This window comes from Acanthisitta chloris, unplaced genomic scaffold (assembly GCF_000695815.1).
Source record: "Acanthisitta chloris isolate BGI_N310 unplaced genomic scaffold, ASM69581v1 scaffold18160, whole genome shotgun sequence".
NCBI classification, from domain to species: Eukaryota; Metazoa; Chordata; class Aves; order Passeriformes; family Acanthisittidae; genus Acanthisitta; species Acanthisitta chloris.
In genome coordinates, this window is record NW_008651320.1 from 1 (window position 1) to 17,223 (window position 17,223).

At 41.4% G+C, this 17,223-nt stretch overlaps 1 protein-coding gene across 1 annotated transcript; it reads left to right on the top strand.

Moving 5' to 3' along the window:
* The first annotated feature begins 5,175 nt into the window (after positions 1-5,175).
* Positions 5,176-13,836, top strand: HNRNPR (heterogeneous nuclear ribonucleoprotein R). The gene is made up of 6 exons (XM_009072823.1): positions 5,176-5,382; positions 7,897-8,032; positions 9,139-9,344; positions 10,034-10,183; positions 12,260-12,381; positions 12,565-13,836. The coding sequence occupies exons 1-6, from the start codon at positions 5,296-5,298 to the stop codon at positions 13,172-13,174; spliced, it is 1,311 nt and encodes a 436-aa protein (XP_009071071.1). The 5' UTR covers positions 5,176-5,295; the 3' UTR covers positions 13,175-13,836.
* The last annotated feature ends 3,387 nt before the right edge of the window (positions 13,837-17,223 follow it).

Genomic DNA, 17,223 nt, shown 5'->3' on the forward strand with positions numbered 1-17,223 from the left:
TTTTTTTTTTTTTTTTTTGGTGCTTTTGAGAGCCACTTCTCTTGGTCTCAATACTTCTGCTTGTGTAGGAGTGTATGTGCTTCTTTTGTAATGTTGTGGATGCATATTTTCTTAAATATTTTTTATCTCTTTGGCTTGTGATGGGGCATCTTTTGTGTTGTAAACTTACTGAAATGGCAGTGAAGTGCTTGTAGCTTGTGCCAGCTCAGAAATGTTGATGCCAGAGCTGTCACTGATGGCAAACTTTTGATTTTTGAGGAAACCCAAGAAGATGCATATTAGGTAGACTTCCCCCCTTCTCCCAAGATGTATCAGATCTTTCTACTGTAAATATTTGTACACCAACTAATTTGTCTCTTTAAAACATAGACTGAAATTTATTACGTTAACTGTAGCTTTAGCCCTCAAGATGTACTTGAACATTGTGCAGTAAACCTAAAGTATTGACAAGCTTCTGGGTGTTGAGCATTCACTTGTTGAAAGGATTCGGTGGGTGAAGCTGTCCCTGGATTTTTTCAAGGGGCTGGGCTTTAATTGCAGCTGGGCCTTTTTGGAATGTGATAAAGACCAAGTTAGACCTGTGCAGAAGCTTTGGGAGAGGTAAATAATTGTAGTAGGATTTGGTATTAATCTGGAGCGTTTGTTTTGCAGAAGGACTTGCTGCTGGGCTGTGAAGTGTTTTGCTTATAGTCCGGTCATGTGATGTTGATACTTGGAGAGGTGTTTACTGGATGAGAATGGAAGTAGTTATTAGGGAGTTTCCTTCTCTCCTGACACTCACTTTGTCATTTGCATCTGCAAACATTGATAACAGCTTGTCCTGAGGGGCTTGTGCATGCTCCTTTGTGTTGCTTCACATTTCCATGATCTTTTTTCCTCTGCCTTTTCTTACCTCCCATTACATCAGCTGTTCTTTTTAAAGTTCAAAGATGGTTGGAAGAGTTTTAAAGATTTCTTTAAAAAAAATACATATTTTTTCCTTCCAAAGGACAAAGTCTGTAAAAGCAGATGTGGAATTTAAGGTCATGACTGACCTTGTGCATCTTACTAGCAAGCTATGAGCAATCTTCAGTTGTTTCCGAGTGTGCTTGAGCTGTGTATTTCCTCACCCATTCTCCAAAGTTTTAGTCCCTAGCAGGATTTGGTAGTTTACTCTAAGCACTCGGAATACTGTCAGTCACACAGTTGTATATCTGACACAAGAATTCTTTTGGAGATTCTTTACAAACCACGGGATTGGATTTAAGAAAATGTTCAACCTGTTGATTGTCTTTGAGTTTAAAGATTAGTTTTGCACCCTTTGAGGTGCCGAAGCTCTTGTAGTTATTGTCAAGAAGATGCTTAGAAGCATCACAAAAGGAATATTCCTATTCCATGAAGAAAAATGAGTTCTGTGGTGGGGTTAAATAATTAGAGTGGGTCCTTAAACTGAAGGATAGGAACTGATTTGCAGAACTTGTCAATCTCTGCCTGTTCTGTGCTAATGTAGTTTGTCGTTGTGGTGGGTTAACCTCAGCTGGAGCCAAACACCACAGAGCCCCTCACTGCCTCTCGCCCTGGGCATGGGGAGGAGAGTGAGGCAAGGGTAAAAGTCATGGGCTGAGATGAGAACAGCTTTAATAATTGAAACAGTAAAATATAATAGTAATAGAGAAAGAGAAAAGCCAAGAAAAACAAGTGATTCATAGCACAGTTGCACACCACCTGCTGACTGACGCCAAGCTGCGATCAGCTTCCTCTTCTGAGTCTCTCTCCCAGTTCCTCTGCTGAGCGTGGTGCTCTGTGATGTGGAATATCCCTCTGCACAGGTCAGGGCAGCTGTCCTGGCCATGCTCCCTCCCAGTTTTTTGTGCTTCCTCACTGGCAGAGCATGAGGCACTGGAAAAGTCCTTGACTTAGGGTAAACACTACTCAGCAGCAACCAAAACACCAGTGTGTCATCAACATTGTTCATACTGAATCCAAAACACAGCCCTGTACCAGCCGCTGAGGAACAATTAACTCTAGCCCATCCACAACCAGGACAGTCATTTCCCTAAAGTATATATGCAGGCAGTGTGGAAAAAAGAATTCTTAAATACCATTTTTTTGTACAAAACTGGGTAAAGTAGCACTACTGTGTTCACATAAACTAGTTGTTCAGCAGCACTGCAGGATGCAGATAGCAACATCTGCAGAGCCATTTCAGTAACACTTGAAATTAAGTGCAGGCAAGACAGGGGAAGTCAGTGTTACAAGAACCTCATTGAATTCAGTCACAGTGAGGGGAAAAAAGGAAATTCTGGTCTGAAGTCCACTCCTAGTCAGGGATGATGAAGCTTTCATGCAAACAAGACAAGCACTCCATGTTTCAGTTGGATAATGCTGGATGGTAAACACTGTCTGTGTTTACATCTTTACATCTTTGAATGCTGTTATCACAAATGCAGGATGACTTTTAGCTCTGTGAAGGGTAAGTTTGTATTGCATTTGCACCTCTGTGGGTGCTGGGTCCCAGTTTGTAACAGAATGTCAAGGAAGGGTGGTGAGGCTAACCTGCACTCTGGGCAACGTTATGTCGCTGGAGGTGTTGGAGCAGTTTAAACTGCTTTATCTGTGAGAAATGGAATGGCAAGAATTGGACACTGTAATACCTCTAACTTAGATCTAGTGGTAGAACAAACTTGGCAGGACAAACTGGACAAAGCTGGATTTAGTACACAAATGGAATGTCACTTCTGTACTGGGAGAATGGGAGTTCAAAGATTTATGCACAGTGCCAGAATTTTTGTCCTCTTCCATTATATTTGAAGTGAAGATTTTAGATTTGGATGAGATGAAGCAGCTGTGCAGCCTGCATTGCTAAGCAGTTAGATCTGATGTTCAGGAAGAATTGACCACGAAGAGGACTGTTAAAGGAGAGAGGATTTGGAGAAGCACCACAGCACTGCAGTGCACTTGTGCTAGCTTGCAGTGACAACAGAAGAGGCTCAGTTTGTGGGAGTAACTGAAGGATGCATCATCTTGAGTGCAGAAGTGGATTGCACCCCTCAATAATGCTCTGTAAAGTTGTTCAGGAAACTGAAATTAATTATGAAAGGCTTAATTAAGAAAAATTCAACCTTCTAAAATGGTAATAAGGAAGAAGTAATGGAGTACTTCATACAGGTCCTTTAGGAAGGAAAACTGGAACAAGTCAGTTTAATGGTCAGTGATTGCAGCAAAACCCCAGAAGAGATGCAGTTGCATCCTGCTGAGTCAGGGTCTCTGATGCTGTTTCACTGAACACATCAGTTTCCAAGGGTTTTCCACAGTCCTCAGTGGAACTAGAAAATGAAACAAGACATCTGATACTTATATTCTTTGGTATTTCAGCAACTTTATTCAAGCTTATCAGCACATCAAAAAAACCCCACTGTTGCAGCCATTGCTTCTGAGCTGTGCAGGATGTTCACCTGCTGTTTGTCGTGTCTAGTAATGATCTTGTAGTTCATTAATGTATTAAGTTTACAAGCTCAAAGCAAATTGCCCTCAATCTAGATTTCTCCCACACAGTTACCTAGTTCTTAGGTTATAAATGGAAGTCAGTGGGATGTAGGTCAGATAGATAGGAATGTATTCAAATGAAATCCCTAATTCTGTTTCTCAACTCCTAGAGATCTCCTGAATGAGCTGTAGTAGCAGTTGTGGAATTGTCAGTGGTGTAAAGTTTGTAGAGAGTGAGCTGATGAGACTGCAGAGAAAGGAGGATACAGGAGCTTTCAGGGTGGTAAATCTTTGGCAAAATAGACTTTGTGTTTGGATGAGGTTTTTTTTCTTTTCCTCAGCTCTTCTGTTTTGTTGTGTCACTGTGCTGGTGGCATCTGAAAAAAGTTTAATGTTGACTTTTGAAAACCAGTTAGTGTCACTGATTTAGAAGCAAGTTGGGGTTCCTGTCTTGCACATTTCCATAATGGTGTCAGGTTTTCCTCTTTAAAAACTGGTCATGAGTTTTGGAATTGAATGTTCTGGCTGTAATGACAATGGAGATACCCATCTTGAGCAATATGTTAAGCTTTCCAGGGAAGTGGTGGGGAAAACCTGTTGACTCTGCCATTAAATTTTCACTCAGTGTGATAAGTTAGTTCCTTTCCCCCGCAATAACTAAAAAATCACAGTCAGTCAACATTCATGTTGAACTGAGAGAGGCTAAACTAAAGGAAAGAAATGCCCTGGAAGCTGAATTTCAGGAATATCTGTGTAACATAAAGAAACATCTGAAGATGCTGGCTTTCCTTCAGAGGAAAATAATCCATGTTTGATGTTTTTCACCTCAGTTATGTTCTCCTCGTGGGTGTGTTCTCTCAGTGCCTCCATGGACGGGTGGAGGGCCTTTAGTTCTGCAGTTCTGCTGTGTCTTCAGTGCTAGATAGGACCGTGGCAAAGCCTTGCTGAGATGGAAAAGGTTGACTCATGGGTTTGTTTCACTCCAAAAAAAAAATTGAAGTTAAAATAAATAGAATTTAATCTTAATGAGTGTTTGGAATGTTTTGCTTGTGTTAGCGAGTCAGAGATTTTGAGAATTCAGTGGAGAGCTGCAATGATTAAACAACTGGGGGAAATGTCTGCAGGAAAACCTCAGCTGAAGAGATTGAACTCCTGAGCAAAAGTTCACCTGAGTTTGTTAGGGACAAAACCAGGAGGACTTGAGATTTTCTCTGACAAATACTAAACATTCAGTTAGTGTAAGGTGAAACAAATACAGATGAGAAACAGGATTATAGTATATACAAAAGGTTTGAAAAGTGCAATTAAGAGGATTTTTGTAGACTTTTTTCCTCTCTGTAGCTTTCTAAGGAAGATTGAGTTAGTGATTTGAAAACATTGCAAGAGCAAGGAAGTGCTTGGCCTGCTTTTAGTATTGGATACCCAACTAAATAAGTCTGTAAGGTCTTTGTTTTTAACTGCCAAAATTAAAACCAGGTAAGGACCATTTACCTCTCCAATAGTGGAAATTCACAGCCTTCACAATCTTCAAACAAATAACAAGCCAAGTTTTCTGTACATAACACCTTGCATGAAGAGCAGGAGGGTTGAAGGCTTGGGGCCTACAGTAGCATTGGCTGTGGTGTTTGTGCCCTACTGGTTTATGCTGCTATGTTTTTCCTTTCCCAGGAACTTTAAAGTATTACAAGTAAGTTTGGATTTCTGGAAAAGCTTTGTTTCAAGTGTCCTCTTCCTTTTTAGGTTTTTGTTGGTAAGATTCCCCGAGACCTTTATGAAGATGAACTGGTCCCACTGTTTGAGAAAGCTGGTCCCATCTGGGATCTGCGCCTCATGATGGATCCTCTCTCTGGGCAGAACAGAGGTTATGCTTTCATTACTTTTTGTAGTAAAGATGCAGCACAGGAAGCAGTCAAACTGGTGAGTAACTTGCTTTCAGACAGGACAAGACAAAGTAAACAGCTAACATGTTGGTAATCTCTTGGGTAGTGAAGTCTTTGAAATATGCCATTAAAGTATCTATTGACAGACTCAATTTTACTTTCTTAAAAATTGCTTCCTGATTTCATTCAGTATATGCAGATATTTGGGACTGATCTGCTGTAGCATGCTGCAGCCTGCCAGAGCACTCGGGTGTTTGTGGTAAGAGCATACTTGATTCCAGCTGGAAAATACATTCCCTGAGCCTCACTGTATGTTTTTTCACCGATGTTTGTCTCACTGCCCTTACTGCTGCAAAGAGCTTACTGGAGATGCCTTGTTCAGCTGTTCCTGTCATGGAGGAGCTCTCTGACTCGGTGCTTTTGATAGTTCACAGTGGCCTTTCATTCTCTCCTGTGGCAGTGGTGCAGTCTGCTCACTGCTTGGGAACTGGGCTCACCTGCAGCTGGGACATGGAGCAGTGCCTAGGGGTTGACAGTGGTCCCTGTGTTGTTAGAGGGAGAAGCAGCAATCTGGCTGGGGCCTCACCTCTGCCTGAGAGGAGGAGGTAGAATTAGGCAGATCAGTGTGTATCTCCCAAGGTTTTGGATAGGGCTGTGACATACTGTGAACTTGGAACTAAAACAGGTGCAATGCTTTACCTCATTTGCCTTAGCAGAATTCAGCTGATCCTGTATGAAGAAGGAAGGAAAAGCTAAACACCTTAGTTAAGCTGGTGGGTCAGGGAGCCTGGAACCTTAAGAGCAGTTGTGTTGCATTGTAAAGGCTTCAGGAGTCATTGCCCTTAATGTGCTCTGTGTCTGTTTCCTCATATTTAAATGTATTTAGAAATAGTTGCGGTTTCTAGGTTAAGGACTGGGGATTGCATGTCTCTGCTGAAGCTGCTTTTTTCTTTCTAGAACCTACTTGGATGTTTCCTAGAGATGTTTCTGGGTTTCAGTCTTTGGGATCAGTGAATATGAATGAAGGAAAATTATTTTGAAAGTTTGGGGTTTTTTTTTGACTGAGGTCAGGGCACTCAGTAGTTGCTTTAATCTTTTTCTGTTTGAGGGACACCAGAGGGGAGACATTGAAGTGATGGGAGATGTGGCAAATGATGTGCCAGTGGTGGAAGAGTGGCCTCCATACCTGGTTATGGCACCAAATAAGGGAATGTGTGCAAATGCATTCCTGAAGTCCAGTATCTGGAGTCCCTTCCCTTTACTTCTCCCACTCTACCCTTATCCAGTAATGGGGCCAGACTTGTATTTGGGTGAAGTATTTTCCACAGACTACTGGGGTAGAGGAAAGTGGGGCACATGTGGAATTTTGGAGCTTGACAGTAAGGTATGGTTCTTCCAAAAAAAACCCCTTGAAATTCAAAGTCTTGGTTTCTCTGCACCTGGTGGGGCCTCTGCTTGTGTTTGCAGGTACCAGTGGGCATGGGGTTGATTGTCAGTAAAATGGCTCTGCATAGGATAAGGTGACCTGAATCTGCTTTTCACATTGTAAGTTCATGGCACCAGAACACACAGTGTCACTGTGTTAGGAATTACTGTTCTATGTGAAGTAAAATTCTGAAATGCTTTTGCCTTCCTTAGAGTGATCTTGTCTGATAGTCTGTGGTACCTTAACATTGCTCCAGTTGGTGTCTCAGCTAGGATTAGAAAGGCTGAAAACCTGCTTTTAAAGAATTGAGACTTCCAGAAGCTGACTGATGATCCAATAGCCATCCTTTTCTGCCGTGTTGGAAAATCCTGCCTGAAACGAGCATGATACTTGTCTTGAATTTCTATTTTTTTTAAGGCTGAACTCTAGTACCTTTAAAGACCTATTAAGAGTCCTGGTGATCAGAGTAATCCAGCTGTGGGTGCAGGCATGAAGCTGTAGGTTGTTTGCCTTTTTTTTAAATAGAAGTTTTGGAACTTAACAGTGAAATTTTTAATTCTAGCATGTATGAGGTCAAAAAAGCTCCCTGCTGTTGGGGGTGGGGGGAAATGGTCACACACTGAGACTTTTGAGTATCTCAGCAAATATGCTCAGTGTTCTAAAGCTACCTGAGGAAAGAGGAAGAACTCTCAGTATCTGTCATGCCATGTATTTGTTTATTGGTAGCAGCAGCAATGACTGACAGGAACTTCCAGCACAGGAAGCAGTCACCAGTTGTCTAGAAAGCTCTTTTGAGTCTGAGATAACCAGTAGGTGAATGAATTTACCACAGGCAATCTCTGTCTGTTACATGTTGTTCCTTGTACATCAGGTGTTTTGTGGCTTTCCATTCAGCACAACTTCTGAAGTTTGTGGCAGTCCTAATCTTGGCATTGTTCTTCCAAGTGAATGCTGACACAAAAACTCTAGTTCTGGTAATTCAGGTAATTCTCTTGCAGTGCCAGTTCCATATGCTGTGTGTAAAGGTAGTAGATGGTGAAGAAAATACCTGATTTTATGATTTGGGGATATTTTTATTCATAGTATTGTGGATAAAGCAAATTAATGGCTTTTTATTGTTGGCAGTGTGACAACTATGAAATCCGTCCTGGAAAACACCTTGGAGTATGCATCTCTGTGGCAAACAACAGGTTATTTGTTGGGTCAATTCCAAAGAACAAGACTAAGGAAAACATACTGGAAGAGTTTGGTAAAGTCACAGGTAAGACTTAAGGAGTTTTTCACATAACCCCAAAATACCATTTGGTGTCTCTGTTTTGTCTAGTTGTTTGTCAGATGTGATCAGATATCATTTAAACTGTTTCCAAGCTGATTCCAAGTTTGGTTTTGTAGGAATTTTATATATGAAATATATGTTATGGTAGAGTGTGAAGGGACTTGTGTTTGTTTCACTGATTGTTAAATGAATCATGTAAGTTTGCAATTTGAGATGGAAGCAGCACAAATGAACTCAGAAAAAATCAAGGTCCTGATTCTGTTGCTTCTTGTAGCTTTCTCTTGAAGGCTCTGCATTTGTTACTGGTTCTACAGGAGCTTCTGCTGTCACCACTGAGGTTTTTGGGGACCCTGAAACAATTGTATAGCTGAACAGTGATGGAGAGGAGGGAGTACTAAATCAGTTTAGAGGGAATATCATTATGGAAATAATTAATGACAGACTCATTTTTGTCCCAGTTTTTCAGCATTGTTCCCCAGTATGTGCGGCAAGTAGAAGAGTCATCAGCTCATCACTGGAAGGGTTCTTCTGCTTTAGAGATTGAGTCAGTTGCTCTTGTTCCTCTAGGAGAGTTGTCACCTCCTGCTTCTTTTAGGATTGCTCTTTATATGTACTTGAGGGAAGTGGTGAAAACAGAAGGTGAATATTCATTTAGTTCTTTGTCCTCTCTTTGGAGAGATGTGGCAGAACTTCCATCCTGGTTTCCTGGGAGGCAGGGGAGAGGCCACGAGTTAGTGCTGATGCTTTTCAGAGCTGTGAAAGTGTAGAGAACTTACACTGTGTGAACTGCTCAGGTTGATGTTTTGCAGTGCCTAATTGTGAGGTAAGTTTGTCCTGCAGAATTTCACCTGCTGGGTGACCTCTTTCTGGGTAAATTGAATGCCTGTCTGTTACTTGTTTGCTTTTCTGGTGCTCCCATCACCTTACAGGTGTTATATTCAAATCCATTACAAAACCCAAGTGAAGGCATTTGAGGGTAGACCTTATATTTTATTATTTTCCTATTGTTTTGAAACTCCATACTAAAGACCTTTTAGATTTCATTATTTTCCTTTTGTTTTGAAACTCCATACTAAAGACCTGTTTTTCAGAGGGTTTGGTGGATGTAATCTTGTATCATCAACCTGATGATAAAAAGAAGAATCGAGGATTCTGCTTCTTGGAGTATGAGGATCACAAGTCAGCAGCACAGGCTCGCCGGCGCCTCATGAGTGGCAAAGTAAAGGTCTGGGGAAATGTTGTGACAGTGGAATGGGCTGATCCAGTAGAGGAACCTGATCCAGAAGTCATGGCAAAGGTCAGTGAAGACTTCACTGGGTGCTCCTCTGCTTTGGAAGGAATTGCATTATGCCATAGTAAGGAAGGTTTGTTCCAGCTGTGCAGTGCTGGTTTTGAGGCACCCAAAGCAGTTAGAGGGCATTTCACAGTGAGCCATGGAAACCCCCATGGCGGAGCTGCCGTTGGAATACCTTGGGAACATGCTGTTAGTAACTGCTGTGCAGATGTAAACCAGCAGTGTGCAGGGTGATCCTGTCCTGCTGGATTGGCATATCAGGCTGTGCACTGTCTGCTGGGCCTAGAGCAAGTGTTGTGGGGATTGTGGAACAACTATTTCCCAGAGCAAGATGAAGGTGAAGTTCAGTGCGGGCAATGACATTCTCTTTACCCCAGTGTTTTGGGGTAATCCTTTGCTGTCCTTGAGGCCTAGTAATAAAGTTTTACTGGGATTTGTAGCATCCCAGAAGCAGAAAATCAAAGTTGGATATTCTCCTGGTTATGGAAGGGAATGTGGAAAGAGGGAAGTGGTAGAAACTTCATGCAGGTAACTACAAAGCACTTTTTTTGTTTGCTTTAAGCAGGTGCAGAATTAAATTTAGCCAAAATTTCCTAATGCCATGAAGAAGGGAATATCATCTTGCTAGCTGGTAGTTTCCTTTGAGGTTTGACTTTTAAAGATTGCAGCTTTTGTTCTCATTTTTTCACCAGGTAAAAGTTTTGTTTGTAAGAAACTTGGCTACTACTGTGACAGAAGAAATCCTTGAGAAATCCTTTTCTGAATTTGGAAAGCTGGAAAGAGTAAAGAAGTTGAAGGATTATGCTTTTGTTCATTTTGAGGACAGAGGAGCGGCAGTGAAGGTAAGTTGATGGTTCTTTCCCAGCTAAGTTGGTGTGAGCCGTTTGTCTTGTACAAATGGTTTTTAGAACTTACTTTACCATAAATGCCTCGATAAGACAATCTGTAGAGCCCATTGGATAAGGTTCCCATTGTGAGAATTTTCATGCTAATAATTTTGTTCCTGTGATTGCAGTAGCTTAGGAGGATATGCAGCTTGAAAAAAGGACTAAACGGTAGCAAGTTAACAAGTAGACTGGAAAAGAGGTGTAGAGCAATGCAGGTGAGCCTAGAGAAGAGGTATAAAATACGATCAACCTAGATGAATTTTTCTGAGGAAACACTGGCAGAAGGTATCAGTTGTCTCTGACCCCTGTTTAAAGGCTGTTTGTAGTTTTGGATTGACAAAAGCATCCAATAGAAATTGCCAGGTAATCAAAAAATGCCTTGTGAAGGTAAGCAGAGCGATGCTGGCAACTCCTGAATGCATTACCTGTGTCTTAACTCTGCAGGTGCCCCAGAAGGTTTCTTCTCAATGACTCCTTAAATGTTGAAGGTCATTATTGTAAGCTTCAGGGTTCTCTTCCTTTGTGCCCATGAGCTGTTGAGGTGGTCATTATTATCTGCTGCCTCTGCTTCAGTGTGTGGAGTACTACAGAATGAGTCCAGCTGGTTTTAAAAGCCACAGTTGTGGGGGAAAGGAGAGGAGGAAGTGGTTTTTGCACCTTGAAGCAGGTGTATTGTGTGTGGTGTATGTGGCTACACAGACACTTCAGAGGCTCTGTACTCAACCTTATTAATGATTTTATAGCCATTTAATTGCTTACAATTTTCCTACCCACCAGATTAGGTTTTGGAATACTCTTGAGTTTGGCTGTAGGGTGAGTGTTGCTTGTATTTAGTGAGGTGGAGGTCTGTTTGGATAGGTTTAGACCGTGTCCAAGGGAGGGCAAGAAGTTGTTGTCAGAAAAGGTAAGTCAGCAACACCTCTGGACATAGTTTTTCGTAGTATGTCTATAAGTCCTCTCTAGCCCCTTCCCAGTGGACCTTCGTGCTAAATGCTCTCTGATTTCAGCAACTGGAAACTTCTAGTAGATAAGAAAAGACAGATCAAACGCATCACTAATGCTCATCTCCTCTGAGCCAGGCCAGCAACTGCCACATCTGCCCCCTGTGGCTGCTTCATAGCCACTAGGTTGGTTTATGAAAGTTGTGAGATATTGTGGTGTATGGGTGTGTTTTTTTAACGAGCTCGTTACGGTGTTTGTGTGTGGAATGCATGCATGGAATTGTCTTATTGATTCCAGTGTCTGTTTATTTTCATACCTTCTTGGAAATAAACTGCCATGATTTCTAACAAGTTTGAGGCACACAGCTGTACAGACATGTAAAGCCTTTGTTCATGCAAACAGTAGTGCCCAGAAGTGTTTGATGCAGAGCAGCTAACTCCAGGTGAGGCATTGGGGGTGTAGTCCTGAGTATCCTTTGTCCATGTGTGTTCACTTCTCTTTGTGGGTGCATTTGATAGTTACAAACTGCACCTTACTTTTCTGGAGGATTCTTGACTCTCTTGATGAGATTACTACGTTTCAGTAACCTTTTTTCCCCCTCAAGGATGTGTCTCAGAAATCCTTGACTTTCTCAGTGCATTTCCCTCACATGCAGCTAGCTGGGAATCCCAGATGTAACAATCCTTTCTCTTGTGTGCATGTGCTCTACAGGACCTACAAGTACAGTGCGTTTGTCGGCTTGAGTAGTGAGTACTTATGTGGTTCTGAAAGGTCTCTAGGGAATATAGGAACATAAAAAGTGGTGGTGTTATGTCTGACTTTTTAAAAGTAATGCTTAAGATGTTTTAATCACATTGTTTTGAAACTTATGATATAAAGAGAATGCTTTTTCTAAATGCTTGTGCAGTGTTAGCTGGTGAACAAAGTGGGTCTTGACAGAGTAATGTGTAACATTCCGTTTTGTTAGGGCAGAAGCAAAGTGCACAGCTCAGCCTGGAGCAGCCCAACCCTCTGGTCTCTTTCAGTAAGTTTGTTTCCTTTTGGAATGGAAATAAATTTTCAGACCTTTCTCTTCTGATTTTTGCACAGGCTATGAATGAAATGAATGGGAAAGAGATAGAAGGGGAAGAAATTGAAATAGTGTTAGCAAAGCCACCGGATAAGAAAAGGAAAGAACGTCAGGCTGCCAGACAGGCCTCGCGGAGCACTGCGTGAGTGTCACCTGCGCCGCGGTAACGCCGCCCGCTGCGGCTCTGCTGGAAACGTGGGCTGGGCTGGCAGGGCCGGAGTGACCTGACTTGGCTTTTCTCTGTGATGTGTGTTGTTAATCAACAAGGGGAAATGTATACTTTATTTTGGGAGATTAATAATTGTGTGTTTCTTCTTCTTGCTAGGTATGAAGACTATTATTACTACCCTCCACCTCGCATGCCACCTCCTATTAGAGGCCGAGGCCGTGGAGGGAGAGGTGGATATGGCTATCCCCCAGATTACTATGGCTATGAAGATTATTACGATGATTACTATGGTTATGACTATCATGACTACCGTGGTGGCTACGAAGATCCCTATTACGGCTATGATGATGGCTATGCTATAAGAGGAAGAGGAGGAGGAGGAAGGGGTGGGAGAGGTGCTCCTCCACCACCTAGGGGGCGGGGAGCACCACCACCAAGAGGTAGAGCTGGCTACTCACAGAGGGGGGCACCCATGGGACCGCCGAGAGGAGCCAGGGGGGGGAGAGGGGGCCCCGCGCAGCAGCAGAGAGGACGCGCGCGCGGAGCCAGGGGCAACCGCGGGGGCAACGTAGGAGGCAAGAGAAAGGCAGATGGGTACAACCAACCCGATTCCAAGCGCCGCCAGACCAACAACCAGCAGAACTGGGGCTCCCAACCCATCGCGCAGCAGCCGCTCCAGCAAGGTGGTGACTATGCCGGTAACTATGGTTACAATAATGACAACCAGGAATTTTATCAGGATACTTATGGGCAACAGTGGAAGTAGACAAGTGAGGAGGGATTGAGAATATTGGAAACATAGAATTGGCTATAGCTCTCCATCCTTCAAAACAAAATTGGCTTAATGTTTCATCCTTCAGTAGCGATTGGCTGCCATTTGTATTGGGCTGAAGAATCACTATTGTGTATATACTCTAGTCTATTAGTTTTCTTTTTTCATAAACGCACTTGGACCTTACTGGGCTTGCAGAATTCCTGAACTCCATATGGGGTTCCAATGCTTTTATCATTTTAGGCTTCATTTTAGCAGTTTAAAAAAAAAAACTGTTTTATCATGATTTTGCAGAACCCTTGGTTTTGGACAGTTTTTTTTTTTTCCTTTTTTTTTTTTGGATTTGGGATAGACTACATAGGAGTATGCTGTACATAAAAGTAAAAGCTAGTGCTTTGTCTTAGTAGTTTTAAGAAATTACAACAAATTAAGTTTTCTTGTATTGAAAATAACATGATTGTATGTTTTGCATTCCTAGAAGTAGGTTAACTGTGTTTTTAAATTGTTATAACTTCACACCTTTTTGAAAATCTGCCCTACAAAATTTGTTTGGCTTAAAACGTCAAAGCCGTGGCAATTTGTTCCTTGATGTGATTGTATTTCCAATTTCTTGTTCATGTAAGATTTCAATAAAACTCAAAAATCTATTCAAAACATTACCTATTTCAAATTCAATTGTGTCCTAAAACATTATTTCATTGGTAATCCTTGTGAAAAACATTGTTTTCAAAGTATAACTGCCTATGTGAGTGATCAAATTCATGCAAATTTCCTGTGCTTTCCAACATGTAGCACTGTGGACATCAGACTGAAAGCTAGGAGAAATTACAGGCAGCCCAAAAGGCACTCTGTTTAATTGCTGTTCAGTAACTCACCAGCATCTAATTTTGAAACTTTTTTTTTCCTATTGAAGTGTTGAATTGTATCCAAGCATTCCCAGAGCTCTAATTTAAACCTAGTCTTCTAATGTAATGTGGAGAAGGAAGCAGAGCCTACAATGGTGTTAATTTTGTGCTTCGATTCTATTCTGTGCAGTCCCTGTGGAGGCTGTTCTGGTAGGACCCAGCCTTGTGTAATTCAGTGTACGAACACACAGGGAAATCATTTGAATTTGAGCATCTTAGTCCAATTTAAAATAATATCTGACTAGGAATGAGAATTATAATTTAGTTTACTGTGCCACAGCACCTAACTTCTTGCTACGGATAACACGAACATACTCTCCAGATTCTGCTTATTTCTGTCTGACATTTTAATTTGATGTTCTGCCATGATGAACAATTTGCCTTAGAATTCTCCTGCCTTGGAATAAAGGCTGTTTTAAAAAAAAGACATAGTATCTTTTGGGGGCATTGCTAACTGCATTATTGGGGTATTATATGTTGCTTTGACCCTTGTCTTGGACATTCCAGATGTCAATTTTAACTGGCAAGTCACGACATTACTCTTGTGTTGCATCTAAGCCATTCTGTACCCCAATGAAGAACATTTGCTTCTCAAGAAAAGAGAGAAACAAACGGATTTATACTTTCTCTAAAGAAAACTATTGCTGGACCTCTAAATATCCAAATCCAATGCATTGCTCATACGTGATTTACAGCATTCCAAACACAGACTATTGAGGAAGTTAAACTTCAGTGGTCATACTCCTCCCTTTGTCTTCTATTCCTGTCTGGTGTCTCAAGTGTGTTATGTCAGAATGTACCCAGTAAGCTGAGCCTCCCCACACTGCTGTGGATCTGGAATGGGATTGCAGGGTTTGAGTTCTGACCTCAGTTGAAGATGTCTATCTGCTGCTCCAAAATGGGTTTGCATTTGTGCTAGCTTCTTCACTTCAAATTAATAGAATTGGTCATAAATAACTTAAAAGTACTTTTTCAGAAAATCAGTATTTAGTAGGTTAAAGCCCTTTTTGGTTTTTTCTTTTTTTTAAATTCATAAAGTTAATGGGACCAAATCCTGTCCTCTCTGTTCTTTACTGAGCAGTGAACTCAAAGGGCTGTTGCCTGGGTCTGCACTTCAGGCTTTGGCTTGTGGTAAGGATCTGGCTTGTAATTCTGTTCTAACACCAAGGTTTGTTGCCCTGTCAGGATGACTCTCTGGTAGCTACACAGCTTTTGGTGCTGAGCAGAACCCTGTAGTCCCAATAGGTATTGGCTTTTTGAGTTATTTTTGTCAAGGTGGTGTGTGGTCCAAGGGAACTTAATTGGGATCACACTGACAGTACTCCAGCCCAGAACAAAGGTGGTGGTTCCATACTGCTCCTCTTAGCCAGGACAGGTGAGGTGCCTGGGGGGGAATGGGGAGGGAGTGAAACCACCTCAGTTAGAGCTTACAGAACAGCTGGGAAACAGAAATGTTAAAGTTGTCTTCCTCCAGAACTGTACAGCTGCATCCTGTGTTTGCTTCTGCCCAAACACCATTTATACTAATATTTTGGTTAAATATGACAAGTGAACTGTACATTTTTATAATTGAGAACCATAAAAATTTAAGTCAGTGAACTTTATCCTTAGAAGAAGCACCAAGTTCTTCAACTGACATGGTTTGTGGCTACTCAGATTCACCACTGAGATTTGCAGCAGTGCTTTACTGAATCCTTAAGTATGATGTGTGCTACAGCTCACTGGAGTAGTGGTGTCTGCTGAGCTTGAGAACTTAATGAAATTACTGAGCAAAAGGCATTGAGCAAAGATACTGCAGCACAGGGGGAAACTCTGCCATGCTTGACTCAAGAGAAGAATTTCTCAGCACAATTTGGATATATAGTCAAAACAAAAATTTAAATTTACTCTTGTGCATGTTTTGATCATTTCTTCAGGATAACTTAGCAAAAATCCTCTATAGGATGTTGAAAGTGGTTTTCAACTTGCAAACCAGTATTTGACTTTTATGAGTGTCCTGCTGGCGTTGGAGGAGGAGCCATGAATGGGATTTTAATAATCATTTGATCACTCATTTATAGCAGTTGCTTAAATGACTGTATTCATAAGGTGTTTGACTTAAAAATAAGTAGGTCACCAGATTCTGAGCAGTTCCAAAACTTGAGCAAAATATTCTTACAGCTATTGTGTTATCATAGACTCAATTTCACTTTATTAACAAATTCAGTTTGCTAAACTTAATTATGCTAATTCATTCAACATAGCTTGCCTTTTTTCAAAATGTTAAAAGTTTAATTTTTTTTATAGCAAATGTTTATTTTCAGGTCTCCTCCGCTGGTGTAGTCTGTTTATTATAGAGTGACAACCACATTGCTTAAACCTTTCCAAAATAAACTCGAAGTAGAAGATCACCACATGATTTTGGTGACTCTGTACAAACCTGACCACTTTTTGTCCTCTCTGCATTTGGACATGAAGCCCATTGCTGTATTCTGAACTACACAGAAAAAAATTACTGAGGGCACTCTTATTATAAGGCTAGCAGGGAAATAAATGGGAAGTGTTGCACAAAGTCTTCAACTCTGACTGAAACATTTCGTACCAAGACCTCAGACCCTACTGCAGATGTGTTTTCAGCAAGACTTAATGACTTAATTGTCACCCAAAAGTGCTGGTGGCCCATCCGTAGAGCAGCAAGGACCTGTCCTACACCCCTGCCCTGAGCAGCCTTCGCTCACACAGGGCTCGAGGTGGAGCTGTGTGTGGTTGGGGATTGCTCGTGCGATGGAGGTTGCCAGTGGCGTTCGGTCACGTGCCAACATGAGCAGCTCAGAGCCTTATAGAAAGAGTAAAGAGTGTACTGTGTTCCTGTTTTTCATCAAACTACAACAAGAAGTTAGAGCTTCTGTTAACTTAGAATTTAAATGAAGCTGTTGTAGTTTATTGGCTAAAATTGCCTTTTGAAACCCGGAGGGGTTAGGTTGAGTATATATTAGTTGATAAAATGTGTAGAGTAGGGAGAAAAATTCATTTGCGTTACAGGGAAACCTTAAGCTTTTGGTCTTATTCAAACATTCATCAAACTACAACAAGAAGTTAGAGCTTCTGTTAACTTAGAATTTAAATGAAGCTGTTGTAGTTTATTGGCTAAAATTGCCT